Source organism: Numenius arquata, chromosome 11 (assembly GCF_964106895.1).
Source record: "Numenius arquata chromosome 11, bNumArq3.hap1.1, whole genome shotgun sequence".
Classification (NCBI taxonomy): Eukaryota; Metazoa; Chordata; class Aves; order Charadriiformes; family Scolopacidae; genus Numenius; species Numenius arquata.
Genome location: NC_133586.1, coordinates 31630868 through 31647889, shown reverse-complemented (window position 1 = coordinate 31647889; position 17022 = coordinate 31630868). Strand labels below are relative to the sequence as shown.

The 17022-nt window shown below is 39.5% G+C and overlaps 1 protein-coding gene across 1 annotated transcript; it reads left to right on the top strand.

The window, feature by feature from the left end:
• The first annotated feature begins 103 nt into the window (after positions 1-103).
• HMMR (hyaluronan mediated motility receptor) lies at positions 104-15468 on the top strand. Its single transcript, XM_074155823.1, has 18 exons — positions 104-205; positions 1320-1418; positions 2035-2111; positions 2947-3027; positions 3776-3964; positions 4272-4358; positions 4886-4986; positions 6180-6254; positions 6523-6701; positions 7511-7659; positions 7974-8188; positions 8798-8914; positions 9757-9915; positions 12781-12933; positions 13046-13145; positions 13384-13560; positions 14081-14243; positions 14549-15468. The coding sequence occupies exons 1-18, from the start codon at positions 160-162 to the stop codon at positions 14566-14568; spliced, it is 2187 nt and encodes a 728-aa protein (XP_074011924.1). The 5' UTR covers positions 104-159; the 3' UTR covers positions 14569-15468.
• Positions 15469-17022: the final 1554 nt, after the last annotated feature.

Here is a 17022-nt window from a genome sequence, read left to right as displayed (position 1 = left end):
AGCGAGGGCCCGCCCGCTGCGCCTGCTCCGTGACCGCGGCGCTGATTGGCCGAGCGAACCTGGAAAGGGAGGAGATGATTGGCCGCCCCTGGTGCGTGGCGGTGGCCGTTGGTGCCTTTGAACGCTGAGGCGGCCGCGGCGCGGCGGGTTCTCTCCGCCATGGCCTTCTCCAGAGCTCCGCTCCGTCGCTTCAACCACAGCTCCGGTATGTGCGGCGCGGCTTCCCGGCCTCGGGTGCCGGGAGGGAGGAAGGGAGAGAGGGAGCGAGCGTGCGGGCACGGGCCTGGGCCTTGACCGTGGCCTTGGCCTTTCCTAGTCGTGCCTGAGGGAAGGGGGATAGGCCCGCCGTTACCTCAGCGTGTCCCAGCACTTCTGCCTGTGCTCCTCCTGTGAAGGCAGTTGCCTGTAACAGTGTGTGTAAGGACCGCTTATCTGAGTGCTTGCAGGAGTCTTCTGAGGAAGAGAAATTCCGACGTCAAGTCGAATCCTGGTCGGAGGTAAACGGCCACTAAATATAGCAGCGAACATACGTGTGTGTATATGTGCATGTAGTAAATAAAACAGTGACAAATCAGGTTTTGCTAGCCTTCTGGTATCGTGATACGAAACTACAAAAGAAACACACAGAACTAATTATAACGGAAGCTACTCGGGGCATTTTCTGAAGTAAAAGTTTCTCACGATAAGCTTTTGGCCATAGCTGAGTGCTTCTCTGCTACTGTCACCTGCTCTCAAATAAAGTTGCTCTCATTTGCAGAAAGCTGAAGCAAGAAGATAAGCTTTAATTGGGCTTGAGACCACCTGGCTAACGATAATTCATGTAGAATTTGTAGTCATCTTCTGCTCTCTGCTGTTTCTCTTAAAATTCATTTTTAAAGAAAACTTTGATTTTTATTTTTTTTTTAATAAAAGTTTAAGTAACTTAGTTTTTTGGAGGACAAGTTTGGCATTCAGTAAGTAGTCTCTTCTAAACTGGAGGAAGAGGTTTTTAAAAAGTTTGCTTTGTATTCTTTAACACTTTAGGCTGACTTTTTCACTAATTAGCATTAAGATTCTCTAACCATTTGGATTTTTTCTTTATGGAAGTTAAAGCGTGGTTATGGCTAATAAGATGCTTTGCAATATTGTATATGTAAATCAGTTTCTACTTTTATTAGCAGCGTAATAAAAGAACCTTTTCCCCACCATGTGTGCTGTACAGTTTCTTCACGTTTGTGTGGAGGTTGAGAACTGAGACTCCAATTGTTGGTTGTTTGGGTTGGTTTTTTTTTCTTGTTTACCTTAATAGTTCTCTGCTGTTCTGAAAATCTCATTTCTAGTACATACCCCACTGCAAGAATCCTGTGATATTAGATCTTCAGATGCACTGAAAAGTTCTCTGTCCTCTGAAACACATCAACGGGTTAGGAAACAGAAGAGTAAGTAGTCCTAAAAGTTGCACAGAACACAATGGTATAGTATCTTTGAATGCCACAATTGTTAGTGCTTACATGCTGTTACTGCTCTGTTTTTGTTTAGAAATTTTGTGTTGCAGAGGCTGTCTGCCTACCTTCCAGCTCAAGGGGATAGCAGCTGTAAAACCATGCCTAACAATCTTCTGAAAGTAGTTTTATATGTGACTTTTGTTAATTAGGTTGACCTCTGCAAATCAAATAAATCATTTAACTATTTCACTAACCTTGTTTTCAGGGATATTTTCATGGGTTTTTCAGATATAATGCATCCCTCAGTTGAAAACTGACAGCACAGACCTGAATGGGGGTGGGGGGAAATTGGCAGAAGCTGAATTGTCAAAACTGATTGTCATCTGGTAGTCTCTCTCTAAACTCTCGCAAGGGCCCAGATGACTAATATTGAACTGCATGATTGTAAGGAGAAAGCAGCTGGTATTGAGCTGTGAAGTGGATAGTCCAGTAACGAGGTGGCATTCTGTTTTTTGTTTTAAAAGTCAATTGTGCTTGTGTGGTTAAATTTCCCTTACCATGTGCATCCACACACTCTTCCTTCAGCATTCTTTTCACTATCCTTCTTCAGGTGAGACAAATTTCAACAGTGAGAAGAGTGCACTTACCCCTGTAACTGGAAGGAGACTTGCATCTCTCGGAGCAACAGTAAGACTTTTCTGTGGTGTCTGTAGCACTATTAAATTCCAGTTAAAGCCCATTGTGACTAGTTAAATCATGTAGCCACTTTATACAGTTCCTATTAACTTACCTGAGTAGACTATGAAACACGTTATTGTGCCTGTATTCCTTAGTAACTCAGAAGGAGAAATGAAATTGCAGGGTCTTTGTGAACCATGTGATTGGGACTACAGAGTCTTTGGTATTACAATGTTGAGGTTTTTTGCCTATTTCTCACCATATAATTACGGTGTGGCTGCTTCTTTTTAAGGAGATCGTGTTTCTGCTTTCATACAGTGGACAGGGCAGAGCAGAAACCTAGTGGTAAAAGAAACAAAGAGGATGATACTGTATATAGAGGTTCTCAGCACATGTGTGAGGATACAGATTTGAAGATGCATAGCTATCCAGTTGAAAAATTATAACCCTGACTTACTAATTTAGTTTACTAGTACTCCTGTGTAGGATGTCCTGTTGTAGGATGAAATTTTGCAAACAAACCTGTGGTGAAGAGACTAAAGTGGGTGTTTTACAGAGTTTAGGGGATGCTTATGTGTCAAAGTTTCTTAATTTCCTTCCTGTCACAATGTTTATGAGCTGTCCGTTCAGAATAAAGCTTATGAGAAAGTACAATGATAAAACCCATCCTACCCTGATACTTGTCTGCCTTATGTGTGGGAGAGAAGCGTTTGCTTTCTATTTTGTATGTGTATCTTTAATAGTATTGTCTATATGAAGGCATTCACTCTTATATTTGACTGTGTTAAATTAGTATGCAGCTAGAAATCATTTTAAATATTTTTAATACATCTGTTTTCAAAAGCCAGCTAATGGGACTCTGAAGCCTAAAAAAGATTTTATCCTTATGAAAGAGAAAAAGAAACAGAAGGCGCTGGAGAAGGAGGTATGTGAGTGCAATCCTGTAATGTTTCCCACTTACCATAACTAAAAATACAAGCTTATAAAATTAGCTTTTTTTACATAACATATCCTACAAGTAGTTTGCAAACAGCTCTATGGAGAGTAGAGATTATCAAATGTTATGGTTATGTAGAAAACATTAGGTTTGTTAGTGGAATTGCATAAATTCCTACTTATCATGAACAGCTATGCAGCCAGTCTTTTCTCTTCAAAGAAAAAATAAAGATAACTAAGTCCTGTGTTCTCTGCTCCCAAAAGGCTCTGTTTCATTTAACAACTGTTTGCTGAGATTTTTACTTAATAATTTACATAATTTGAAAGTTTAAGAGGCAGCTACCATTTCCTTATCAGTACATTTCTCTGTACTAATCTATGCCTTGTGTCTCAAATGTCACATTCTGTCTTTCTATTCCACAGCCAGAGGAGACTTGGCTTCTCTTGCAAGCTGAAGCTAAGACTATTCTAACTTCAACGTGTTGTACTGGCTCAGTAGCACATAATAAGTCAGTTGAAATGCTAGGACTGCAAATCTGTGGTGTGTAATAATAGATGTTTGTAGTGATTCAGTTACCTCTTTTCCTGTGAATGAAGATTAAAGATGTATATTCTGAATGAAAGTTAATACATTTTGGATACTTAACCTCTTTAAGGAAAAATATCAGGCATAAACTAATTATGTTATTTAAGACGAACAATGGCAGGAAATAAAGAAAATGCCTCTTTTGTTTTAGATCCGTGCATTAGTGAGAGAGCGTGGAGAGCAGGATAAAAAACTTAAGGCTCTTGATGAGGACTTTGTTAAGATTGAAGCAAAGCTGAGTGCTGCTGTTCAGGAGAAAACATCTCTCTTGGCTAATGTTGCATGCCTGAAAAAACAGCTTCTGGAACTTACAAGGACCAATGAACTACTAAAATCAAAGGTATTCAGACAAATAATCATGTATTTGCTTTGACTTCGGTGTTTTTAAGCTCCCTGGGCAAGAGGAAACTTCAGTTGCTGATTTGTTACCACGTTCCCCATGGCCCTTCATTGCCATAGGGATAGAGCTGGTCTGGTTTGGAGTCTTGTGCTCTTCTGTCTAAAGAGAGTGGGAGCTGCTAACATCCTGCTCAAGGATGGGTAGAGACCAGTGCTGTGGGTGGGAGGGGATACTTCTAGAAGATTCTGTGAAGAGTAACTCTTATGAAGAAGCTAAGCTTGGTGGTTTCTGATTTATCTCTAATAAGCTGTCTGAAGATGGTGTGCAGAAGAAAATGAGCAGCCTATGCATGGAGTTAATGAAGCTCAGAAACAAGAGGGATGCTAAGGAAAAGGTATGACCATTTGCACTGCTCAGGGTAGTAATTTTGAACTGTTCAAGAGCAGACAATGAAGGGCTTACAACAGAATTGCAGATCATATGTTGTTCTGTCCTCAGCTCGGTAGATTCTTCTGTTTTCTGTAGAGTGAAAATAGAGAAACAAAGAAAGATCAAACAATGAGTGTTCGTGATTTTGCTGTTGATGTGCAGAGTAAATCTGAGTTCAAGTAAGGAGGCTAGAAATACCTTTATTACAATATCAATGTGTTGGTCAGACTATTAGTTTCTTTGAAAGCCAGTATAGTTTGAAGTTCTTACACATGTTTGCGGTTTTTGGAGAGTGGTGGGTTTTTTTGTTTTAACAAAGGGCTGGTATCTTTACAGAAGGATACTTTGAATCACATTTAGTATAGTAGCAAACGCTGTCATTAAATTGTAGTTACGAATTAATTTCAGTTTACCACTGTCTCTTAGACAATTGATTTTATTTTTTTTTTACTAAATATCTCAGTTTGGTGGTAATATTTGTCTTTTTTTAAGACTGCACTTGCAAAGCAGGAAGATATGGAAATGAAGCTGCAGGAGGTGCAACGGAATCTAGAGCATTCAAAAGGAAAAGTAGCACAGTTAGAAGAAAAACTGTAAGTAGTGAGGAAAGGAATTGACTTAGATGACATTAGATCATCTAGCTGTGCCCACCTGCCTATACTTTATGGTAAGCAGGTAGTTTGGGGAAAAATACAGGCCATCTCCCTACTGAGTAGGAACAGAAATTATTAGTATTTTTGACCTGGAATAAATTTGATGGATGTAGTTTTAGGAACTGCTGTGTTAATATAAAATCAACATACAAAATATGTTCTTCTAGTGTATCTAACCTTTTTCCAAGAGACAAATCATATCATCTCCATACTTTGTATTGCAGTGTGATATGGGTGTGGTTCTCTTGGGTATGGGGTGGGGAAGGAAGACATTTATCTTAAGATTTGTCCTTCATCTTGGAGCAAGACATTCATGTAGGTTGGATACTGCAGTGTCTGGCCCTTTAGAGGAGTAAGTTAGTAATAAGCAAGAATGAAAAAGCATTGGACCAGGAGTTGAGATCCTAATTCAGTAGCCAGGCATTTCACACAGATATGATGAACCATATGTTCTCCAGCAAAATGTATTGAAGAGCAGTTGTGATGCCTTCAAAGTTGCTTCATAGTAGCCAGATTATCTGAAGAAAGGCAACTGTGAAGTGTTTTGGCTGAAGCAGCTATATTTAGGAAGAGAGAGTTCTAAATCAACACATTCTATTCTGCCTGAATAACGTCATTTGCCGCACCGAAACAGTGAGCTAACATATAGACTATTTCTGAGGGTGATGACCTAAGAAAGATGAACTAAGAAGGTATATTTTATCTCAATTTTGCAGTATCCTTCTTATGCTTTCTGCATTTACTTAACATGCAAGCACTCATGTATGAGCAGAATTTTGATATTTATATTAGAGTAAAATACAAAAGTAATAATCCAGGTAGTGCAATTCTCGAAGGGAAGAAATGATAATTTGTCTAGCCAATGCAGCTGTTCTGGCATACTTGCTTGTGACAGAATATGGTGCAGCATCTTTAATACTAATGAGAAGACCATATGGAACAATTATCAAAAGGGGGTAGAATTACCTCTTAGAGCCAATACCAGTTTGTCAGACAAACTGGATTATGAAAACTAAGTATTGCTACTAAGTCGTGATTCAGTGGTTTATTTCTACTCGCTTATCTGTCAACCAATAGCTTATAAGTAACTCCGAATTTCAGTACATCCATCATGAAAAATCTCCTGGTTTTAGGTCTGCTACTGAGAGAGGGAAAGTTGAAGAAAAGTCTGACACTGAGAAACTCCTGGAATATATCACAGAGCTCAGGTAACAACAAATTGTTCTTGAGAGGGATTCATAAGTTAAAAGATGGTAAAAGACAGCCTTGCTTATGACTGGTTAAGTAGAGCCTTGGCAACAATTCTGTTTAACACTATTAAAATAGAAGGGGGGAAGAAATCCAGTATTTTGCAAAAACTTGTCTGGAAAAGTAGGTGAAGGCAGTTTTCCTGTTGGAAGCCAACACTCCTTAGTGTTTTTCCTTTGTGTAAGCTTACAAACAAAATTTAACAAATGCCTGAATTTTCTCCTACAGTAGTGTTGCAGAAACAGTTGAGAAATACAAACTAGATGTTGCCCAGATGGAGGAGACAGTGATAAAGAAAGACCAAGATATTGGGTTTCTGAGGGATACCCTCAAAACAAAAGAGGAAGAATCTTTTAAACTGATAAGAGAACTTAATGAAAGGTGTGACTTGCTTCAACAAGAAAAAGGTAATTGTTAGTGCTTGCATGCTGTTCACGTGTGTGGGATCACTGACATAGAATTACAGAACTGTTAGAGGTGGAAGGGACACTTAACATGTCTTAAGGCATCTCAGATAAGTTTGTTCTAAAATGTCAATTTAGACTGGTTTGATTCAAGTTAAAAGTCATGTCTCTGAGCTGCAGCTGAAACCGTATTTCTAACAATGCAGAAACTACCTTGAACCTGACTCTGTTAAGTCTAAATTTGTATTTCCATGGAGGGTTACTAAGGTAAATAAAACAGAAATGAAAATTGTTTACATAGTAGGAATGGCTTTGTTCTGTAAGCTGAACACATATGGCATTCCTTACTCTTCACTGAGAAGCTGTACAGTATCGTCTCAATCCACTGTTGGCAGCTGGTGCACGAGTTCATTGAGGTATTGGTAATGTGTCTAGGAATCCTTCACCAGTGACTCTGAAGCCTGAGACTGGTGCTCAGTTCTCTGTCTACCAGTTGGCTTGTATGTGCTAGTATTATGTGGAAGAAGCTTTGGGGAAATCATTTAGTTGGTTTTCCACAACCACACTGCTGTTTTGATGAAGGCTAATTACTTGATCCAAAGATTATTGCAGTTAAAATTATTTTTAGAGTTGTGTACTTCGAGCCAGTTTTGAGGAGTTTTCCAGATAGGTTAAAAATGTGGTTTGGATTTATGTCCACTGCTGCCTAAATAACTTTAAAGCTAGAATGGAAGAACTATGAAGAATAGGTGTTGTAGTGCTTGAAAGATAGAGAAGGGATTTTATGTTATATTGACAATTCCCCTATGCAGAGAAAGAGTTGTCTGAGAGCAGAGAAAAACTCCTGAGTATGAATGCTGAAATAGAAGACCTGAAAAAAAAAAATGTCTTAGAAGAACAAGAACACCAAAAACTTCTTCAGAAACATGAGGAGGTGGTCTCTCAGCTGCAGCAAGAGAAGGTAAATACAAACTGTGAATTAGTCCAAAAATGTACTCTAATCCCACTGACTGGCACTAAAGGTTCTGATTTTGGTTACACGTGAGATGGCTGTATTGTTAAGGGTCTAATGTCGGGAATGTACAAGTGGGTGCTGGCAGGCAGAAACTCTGAGGTCCAATATCTCGAAGAATCAGAGCTGGTATGATGGGTGTTCTGTTCTTTCCTGTTGACTTGACCTTATTCTCATGCTTTAAAGTTTGAACACTGCAAATTAGACTTTAATATCTAGAAAACTACTGGTAGTTTTAAAGTCTGTGATACTCTGGCATGCAGGAGTCATCTGCATCAATGCACCAGAAGTTACTAGAGTTCCAAGATGAGGTAACAAGTGAGAGACACCTTCTTGAAGAAGAGCTGAATGATGTAACGAATGAGCTGAATAAATTACATGCTAAGGAGAAGAAAGCTGAGAAGTTGGTGAAGCGGTTGGAACAAGAAATCAAATCTCAAGCTCTTGAACTTGCACAGATGGAAGTGAAGTTGAAAGGGTTTGTGAAATAGCTTTCTGATTCTAAAGATTTGGAAGGAAAAATGTGAAGTCATTAGCATAAACAATGCTTCAGAGCCTAATTCAGGTTTTAAAGAGACCTGAACAGGTCTAAATTTTTCTTGCTGGTTATCACTTGATAGTGATTAGACTTAATATAGCTGAGTGACTTGAATCAGTTTGCTATTGTCTTAAAGCTGTTTAATTAGTGTGCTGATACTTGCTTGAGATGCCAGTACTAAAATAATACGACATTGCTGTGAAGGGGAGGCTACATGCATGTGGTATTGGATGTTTCTGCCCTGGACAGGGCAATAACTAGCAGAGACTTTCAAGCAAGTTGTTTCTTCCTTTCACATATTAAAAGTTTACTATTAGGTGTTCAATCTATTCTATAGTTATCTTGGAAAATAAGGGGAGGGGGAAATACTTCATTAAATCCGCTATGAAAATTGTGCTTTAATACATGAGAAATTGTGGCAGAGAAGTTACTGGTTTGTCACAATTAACTTCTTGCTGCCACTGTGAGCCTTCTGTAACTGGTAACAGCATTTGCTAATGTGTTCAGACATGCTTACCCCCAGCATGGGATGCTGAATTTTTATTTCAGGAAGAATGCTGAGTTGGAGCAAATAAATGAAAAGCACAGCAATGCTGTTTTGCAAATCCAAGAAGAACATAGCAGTACATTGAATAAACTCGGAATGACTGTTGCTGAGTTTGAAAGGTATTTAAGTTTCTTTAAACATAGGATGTAGATTATCTCTTAAGATTACAATAAAATAGGCTGTTTATTCATGTACCTTGGTACTTAACACCGTATACAAGCGTTGGCACAGCATTAGAGCAGAGGATTTTGTGGTGGAGTATTTGATGGCATTAAAACATTAATTTATTCCTTTGGAGTACTAGTTAAGTGTAATGACGTACTCAGTATCTAGTTCAGGAAACTGGGTGTTTCTTCTTCCAAAGTGTAACCAATTAGAATACTCAAGTGCTCTTGAATCTCAATGAGACTTGTAAAGGGTGATGGTGTTCTCTTTGCACTAAAATCTCTTGCAAAAAAGGCTTCTTATTTAGGCTCTAAATTGTACTGAATTGACATTATTTTCCTACAGTTCTTGCAGATCTTTACTCTCAAAATAATCAAGTTGTGGAAATTCTTAAAAAATGATACTGTTATTGAGAAGTATGCAAGGCACCCATGAAGGATCCAGTGGGATATTTGCCAATGCAAGCTGCAGTTAGTGGGTCTTTCGGTGTTTAAAGTAAGCTACAGATATAGTAGGTCTTTTGTATTTGAAAACATCTACCAAAATGTGAAACTACCTGTATCACAGAATTTGTCATAATGTTACTGCTTATGGCTTTATAGAAAAGTTTGTGGGTTTGTTGGGGCTTTTTTAATCTGTGGTTTTTCCAGTGCCAGAACACTGCTACATCTCCAGATTACAAAACCTCTTTTATATTTGTTAGAATGAGTTTGTATTGCCTTTGTAAGGCCTGAACATATCATTCTGTATTTTGTCTAAAGTAACAAGATTTTTCTTATTTGCATTGGAATACCAGCTACAAGAAGACAACAGCTGAAGAAATATGCAGTCTTAAACTGGAGAACACCTCTCTGCAAGAAGAAGTTGCTAACCTAAAAAAAATAGGCCAAGATAATCTGCAGCTGCTTCAGGAAGCAGAATATGCTAAAAACAAAGCAAAAGATGAATGTGCGAGGTACGAGACAGACAAACTTTTCCTTAAGCTAAAGCACACCAGCGAAGTCCTGCTTTCTGAGCTAGAACTTAACATGCTGCTCTACCAAATGAATTCAGTATTTGGCTTAAGTTTCTTCCTTTTCCCAGTGCAGAGGGTTGAAAATATTGTCAGACAAAATTAATTCAGTTTATATGTATGAGAACCAATCAATTGCTTTTTCCTTTATGTGGAACATAGGAAAAGGAAAATACTTAACTGTGTTGGAGTAGTCTTTATCGGAAATGCCAGTTACAGTAACTGCTCCACTAATAAGATCCCCAGGGGCAGACAAATACTTAATGCTGAGGTAAACAAAGGGCATTCCTCTGTCTACTAGGAAGCACCACAGTGCAGCTGCTAAGTAGGAGCACCCAAGAAGTTGCCTTAGGCCACTAGCTGAGGACATGTTTCTCGGAGTGTCTAACAGCAACTTAGTGATCTATGTTCTCCTTCCAGCCCACTGCACAGAGCATGAGGAAGTCCCTTGCTGTGGGCAAGTAAACTATTTGAGGAAGTGGGGGAGTTTGGCCTTAAAAGGTCCTAATGTACTATCACCTGTACTAGGCAACTGTGGTCATTGCTCGTACGTGAGCTGTATTAGGAACATGTTTTATATGTGCTGGAAGATTTCCTTCCCTACTTCTTCTCCTGGAGTTCCTAGCTCACTTCTGGATTTAAGTCAAGAACTGTGCTCTAATGCTTTCAACTGTTCAATGTGGATAAATGACTTTGTCAACTGCGTTAAAACACTGTTTTGGCAAACTGAATTGGGCATTTCTGATCTTCCCAACTCTTGTCGTCTTGATTTCTAAAATACCTCTCTAAAGTTTGTTAATGCTTCTGCTGTTTTGTTCACCCACAGCCAGTATATTAAGAGTGTCCAAAGAACAATTACAGCTTAGCCCAGCTTATTTTGAAACACAGCAGCTGAGGCTGGAGAGGGAAGGCAATGCTTTAGCTATAGAGTCTTTGAACCCTTGAGTACATAAACACTGAACAGTCTTGACTAGTTTCTGCTTGAGCAAACCTCTGCATGTAAAGTCTAACTAAAGTGTCTTCCATTAAAAGCTGCTGACATTAAACAGTCATAAATAAGAAACACATGAACTTTTCTTGCTTCAAAAGCATTGCTTGCTTCTTCACAGGGGAAGTTAAAAATACTGTACATCTTGAATTTGATTGCTTTCTGTATTGTTGTTCTTCTCTTGTAGCATTGGTTGTGCAAACCTGTATTTCAGTTCTTCTACTAAATGCAATTAAGCATTGGAATGGGCTACCTGGGGAAGCGGTTGAGGCACCATCCCTGGAGGTTTTCAAAAGATGGGTTGGCTTAGCGCTTAGAGACATAGTTTAGTAATGGGGGTGAAGGGGAGCGTGTGTTTGTATGGTTTTCTTTTGGGTTTTTTTTTTATCAGAGTTAGGTTGATGGTTGGACTAGATTATCTATTTCTAGATTATTATTATTACTAGATTATTATTTCTATGATGCCATATCTGCTGCCCTCCCCTCATCCAGCCAACCAGTTGTCATCTACCTTGACTTCAGCAAGGCTTTTGACACTGTCTCCCATAACATCCTCATTGGAAAACTAAGGAAGTGTGGGCTGGATGAGGGGACAGTGAGGTGGATTGAGAACTGGCTGTGTGACAGGACCCAAAGGGTAATGGTTAATGGAACAGGCTCAAGCTGGAGGCCTGTAACCAGTGGTGTCCCCCAGGGGTCAATACTCGGTCCAGTCCTGTTCAACATATTCATCAGTGACCTGGACGAGGGGACAGAGTGTATCCTCAGCAAGTTTGCTGATGATACCAAGTTGGGTGGGGTGGCTGACACCCCGGAGGGCCGTGCTGCCATCCAGAGAGACCTGGACAGGCTGGAGAGCTGGGCAAGGAAGAACCTCATGAGGTTCAACAGGGAAAAGTGTAAGGTGCTACACCTGGGCAAGAAGAATGTCAGGCACCAATACAGGTTAGGCGTGGACCTGCCGGAGCCAAGCTCCGAAGAGAAAGATCTGGGAGTCCTGGTAGCCAGCAAAATGACAATGAGCGAGCAATGTGCTCTTGTGGCCAGGAAGGCCAACGGAATCCCGGGCTGCATAGGGAAGAGTGTGGCTAGTAGGTCGAGGGAAGTCATTCTCCCCCTCTACTCTGCACTGGTGAGGCCACAACTGGAGTATTGCATCCAGTTCTGGGCTCCCCAATTCAAGAGGGATAGGGAACTACTGGAAAGAGTCCAGCGAAGGGCAACGAAGATGATTAAGGGATTGGAGCATCTCCCTTATGAGGAAAGGCTAAGAGAGCTGGGACTCTTTAGTCTGGAGAAGAGAAGGGTGAGGGGAGACCTCATTAATGCTTATAAGTATCTCAAGGGTGGGTTGAAGGAGGAGGGAGCCAGACTCTTTTCAGTGGTTCCCAGTGACAGGACAAGGGGCAACGGGCACAAGTTGGAACATAGGAGGTTCCACTCGAATATGAGGAAGAATTTCTTCACGGTGAGGGTGACAGAGCCCTGGAACAGGCTGCCCAGGGAGGTTGTGGAGTCCCCTTCTTTGGAGATTTTCAAGACCCGCCTGGATGCAATCCTGAGTAACATGCTCCAACATGCTCTGGGCAATCCTGCTTCAGCAGGGGAGTTGGACTAGATGATCTATACGGTCCCTTCCAACTCTAAAAAAAATTCAGTGAAATTCAGATCATCTTAAAGGTCCCTTCCAACCTAGACAATTCTATGATTCTACTAACAGCTTCTCAATCATGGTTACTTGTGTTTTCAGATTTAAAGTAGTGTAAAAAATAATAAATAAATTGTAAGGGTTCACTAAGGATGGATGATATTTTCCTCAGGATGCTTTTAGAAGTCCAGACTAAGTTTGCACTAAAAGAAGCAGAAACAGAGAGAACAAAAGAGTCTTGCCTTGCACAAGTGACTAAACTTCAGAAAGAACTGGAAGAGCAAGCTGAAGATCTGAAAAGACAACTTGAAGTGGAAAAATCAAGGTGACTTTGCTCAAACTGAACATGCATATTATATAGCACGTCAAAGTTCTAGTGGGAAGACGTGCTGAGAGATAACAATGAACATAATGAAACCCCAATTCTTGCTTTTTAGGAAGATCATAAATGAAGATGTGACCTCTAGCTTAAAAGAAGAGATAAAGACCTGGCGTAATCTATATGAAGATTTACATAACAAAACTAAGCCTTTTCAGGTATGTTATGAAGTAGATGTTTATTAGTATCTGTTCACTTGTGCAGTTGCATCAAGTTCTACTCTTGAGAAGTAAACGTGCTATTTGCCATTCTAAGGCATTTATCCTGCAATGGCTTCCGAAGTTACTATCCCTTGGGCCAGGTATTCCCCTTCCCAGACAAATCTTTCTTCGTAGTTTTCAGTTCAGTAAAAAAGCTGTCTTTAAAGACTTCTAAAAGATTCAATATGTATTTCAGCAACAACTAGATGCATTTGAAGCAGAGAAGAATGCACTCTTAAATGAGCATGGTGCAGCCCAAGAAGAACTGAATAAACTCAGTGATGCGTATGCTAAACTACTTGGCCACCAGAACCAGAAGCAAAAAATCAAGCATGTTATGAAGTTGAAAGAGGAGAACACCCACCTGAAGCAGGTTTGTGAAATAAAAAGTTAGAAATCTGTAACTTATTAATTTTCTTGATTGCTTTGTTGCCCTAAATATTTATTGACTAATCCTGCAAACTACTTGCTTTCTATGGTTCTTAAATTCCCTGCAGGAGCTAGAGTAGAACAAACCACCAGCCTCCAGGAACGGTTTTGACTGAGTATGTGATACACAGAAGGATCACCAGTGCAAATAACTACCCCTACTCTTTGCTTTGTTGGGTTTTCTTACCTTTTTTGGAGGTTTTAGACTTAGTAAACTATCTGCTGAAAGCAGCACCTGAAAATTTCAGTCTACCAAGCTGCTTAGTACTGTTGTACAGCAATTATACAGTGGTGCCAGTTTCCTTTACATCTGTATGTTTGGTTTTGGTTTATTTTTTAATGCCACCAATAACTGTGTGTGTATGTTTGTGTTTAGCATTAGTCAAAAGGGCTGCTTCAGTAACAGATGAAGCAGGCTTTTCTCCTGTTACTCATCTAACTTCCAAGTATTATGTTTTCTTTAGGATGTCTCAAAACTGCGTGCATCGCTAGCAAAAGAAAAGCAAGAGAACAGAAATCTTCAGGACCAACTAAATGCAATTCAGGGTATCAGGCGTTTTGGTCCTTCCAAGGCTTTCCAGCATGATAGCAAGGAAAATATTCCTCCAAAACCTCCTTTGAAAGAAGGTAAGCTTAAATATTGATGTAACCGTGTCCTTGTACCTCTTAACCGAAGAAGGTATGGCAGTCTTGCACAGTCTGCTGCAGTGGGGAAGGAAGGAGATAGGCATCTCTCATGTGTTTCTCAGCAGATGGTGAAAGGCTGCATCAATGGGGCACTTGCAGTGCACGCTCTGCTATTGTGCTTTCCAGCCCAGTTTCTTGTAGCCTGAGATGGGCAGGTGGTGTGTCCAGTCAGACAACAGAAAGTGTGTTTGGTAGGGGGATTTGATGTACGATGTTTTTAACTTAGTAACACTTTTCCATTGCAGGTAATAAAAACCAAATTTAATCTCTTCTTGGTATTAAGAAAAAGATCATAAATCGCAAATAAATTAATGTACTACTACAGAAGACTTCAACAGACTACTTGTTCAAGGTGAACTTGGATGCTGTACATAATGCAAATTAGTAGGAGTACTAGAGAAATGGCCTAAAATGATATATTTTTAGAAAAGCTATGCTTGGTTATACGCTTAGTGAGAAGCCATAGGTGACTGTGTTCTGGACTGCTGGTGACATCACTGCACTCCAAAAAGTGTTCACTTTTTCCCTTTTTTTGTATGCTGAAGCTCCTTAGTTTGTTTTCAACAAGCAGCTTAAGTTGAGAAAAGGTGGCTAAGGACTGGAGAATAAGGATGATAAACATAACCTGACTCCATGAAAGATTTTTATGCATCTCTCATGTTAAATTAATATTGCCCTTTATGGATCCTTAGATACCAATGGCAGGAATGCTGCCAAGGGGCCCTTTTGACATGATAATAGAACTAATGTAGAAGTTTGAACTGATATTCTTAATCGGATCTATATTCAGAATATGCTAATTTAAATCTTGGGGCTAGATGTTGCAGCTGTTGATCTTCAGAAGAGGATTTTCAGGTCAAACTGAAGTTGACTGCATTTACCTAAATGTTTGTGTACTGTGGCTAAGATCAGTGTCTGAAGAGAAACGTCTATTTTAATAATGCTGTGCTTACTGGACTCTTAAATGGTCATCAGTTTGTAGACAACTACGGTAACTGATCAATAGTACGTAAAGGGGAATAACAACAGAACGAGTCTTAATGGGGTGGTCGGATACCCACTGTACACGTGTTCATTATACAGACTTGTTTTGGCAAGGTGGAAAAAATCTGTTTAACTGCATCTAATACTAAGAAAGTTTTAGCACAATAAAAGTTTTTAATTGAAAAAATTGTCTATTTCCTTCACAAACCAGGGATAAAAAACAGAATCAAATTACATAGTGTAATTGAACTTATGTTCTTTTTTCTAGTCTTAAATCTTCCCAACGAAGCCCAATGTCAGTCTTGCCTCAGAGAATGTGTTCTCTAATCTTAACAGAAATTCTTGAATTGAACTGTACAACACATACAACCTGAAATTCCCTTATCCTCTCATTTCCTGTGAGTTTCTCTTAATACATAAGTAAGTACTGGAACTTAAGTGAAATGTAGGACTCTGTGTACTTGTTATTGTATCTACTAATATCCTGCAGATGGGCGCTGCAGAGAGACAGTACACAAAGCTGAGCACGTTGAATATATTGCCGTTTCTGCTGACATTGTAAGCTTACAGAGAATTGATAATACCTAGGAAACGAGATACCAAAAATGCACAGCAAGTCCAAGGAAAGAAATTACGGTGTCTTGTCTGTTAATGTCATCTTTGTATATTTGCTGTGTTAATCAAACTTCTAGAGGATGAGGATTAACTTCAGGTGTTTGAATTGAGAAATACTTAATGCTCAATTTAGCAGTTTGCCTCAAGTGTTGAGAGGCAGATTTTAATAAGGAGGTTGCTGAAAGAAATTAGTACTGGAGTTATCTCTCCTTGTGGAGAAAAAAATTATAAGTTTTATTGTCTGAAAGATGTAAACGGGGTACAAGGAAACTGTAGAGGAAATGTGCGTTAGTCTGACTTGCTGGATGAGAGCAAGGTCTTAGTAGAAATCCTGATGTTACACAGCCTGTGTAGCCGCTGGTCCCTGGATGTGAAGTGAGCAGCTGGCACCAAACTCCACCTGGTGAGCAGCAGGAGAAAGAGCAATGGGGTAGTGGTGGGGAATCAGTCAATAACTGAAAATGGAAGTAATGCTCTACAGCTGTTATAGTAGAGTTTACCTCACAAGGTGGTATCTTTCACGCAGGGTTGCTGCAAGTTGCACTCTTTCTGTGCTGTTCTCATCATATGGGGACTTTTAAGGCAAAATCTGTATTCATAAATCAGAATGTCAACATCTGATGGAAAGCCTTCATGCCAAAAATTAAAGACAACCTTAGTGTAATGTGTTTATAAAACTACATGAGCCTTCCATTTCGGGAGAGATTAGGGCAAGTGAATGTTAACAGAATGTTCCACAAAACTCATACATGGAAACGGGGGCACTGAGTTAAGGTACACTGAACCTCATTTTTTGGTGTTTAACGTATCATTCATGAAATGACAAGAGTTTGTCAGAGGGTGAAAGTATACCTAGTGAAGCAAAATCTTGCAGCTATTGCAGGATTATGCTTTTATGATGGCTACAGACTTATTTGTACAGCCTTAATTCTGGAAACCTCATACCTTAATTGGCAGTTTTGCCAAAGTGTAAATTTGAATCCTTTTTGGGCCTGCAAGAGCATGCTTGGATTGACAAAAAGAATAGGGAAAGCCTTGCAAATAATTATGCTGGCATTACAGCAATGTCTTTTTTTTTTTTTTTTTTTTGTTTTAGCTTTAAAACATAGGTAAATAACAC

What these genes read in the sequence shown, in the direction of transcription:
- HMMR (XM_074155823.1), top strand. Translation starts at nt 160, where the DNA reads ATGGCCTTCTCCAGAGCTCCGCTCCGTCGCTTCAACCACAGCTCCG. An exon ending in TCGCTTCAACCACAGCTCCG is followed by an intron (nt 206 to 1,319) that starts GTATGTGCGGCG and finishes TCTCATTTCTAG; the next exon opens with TACATACCCCACTGCAAGAA. An exon ending in ATGAACTACTAAAATCAAAG is followed by an intron (nt 3,965 to 4,271) that starts GTATTCAGACAA and finishes ATCTCTAATAAG; the next exon opens with CTGTCTGAAGATGGTGTGCA.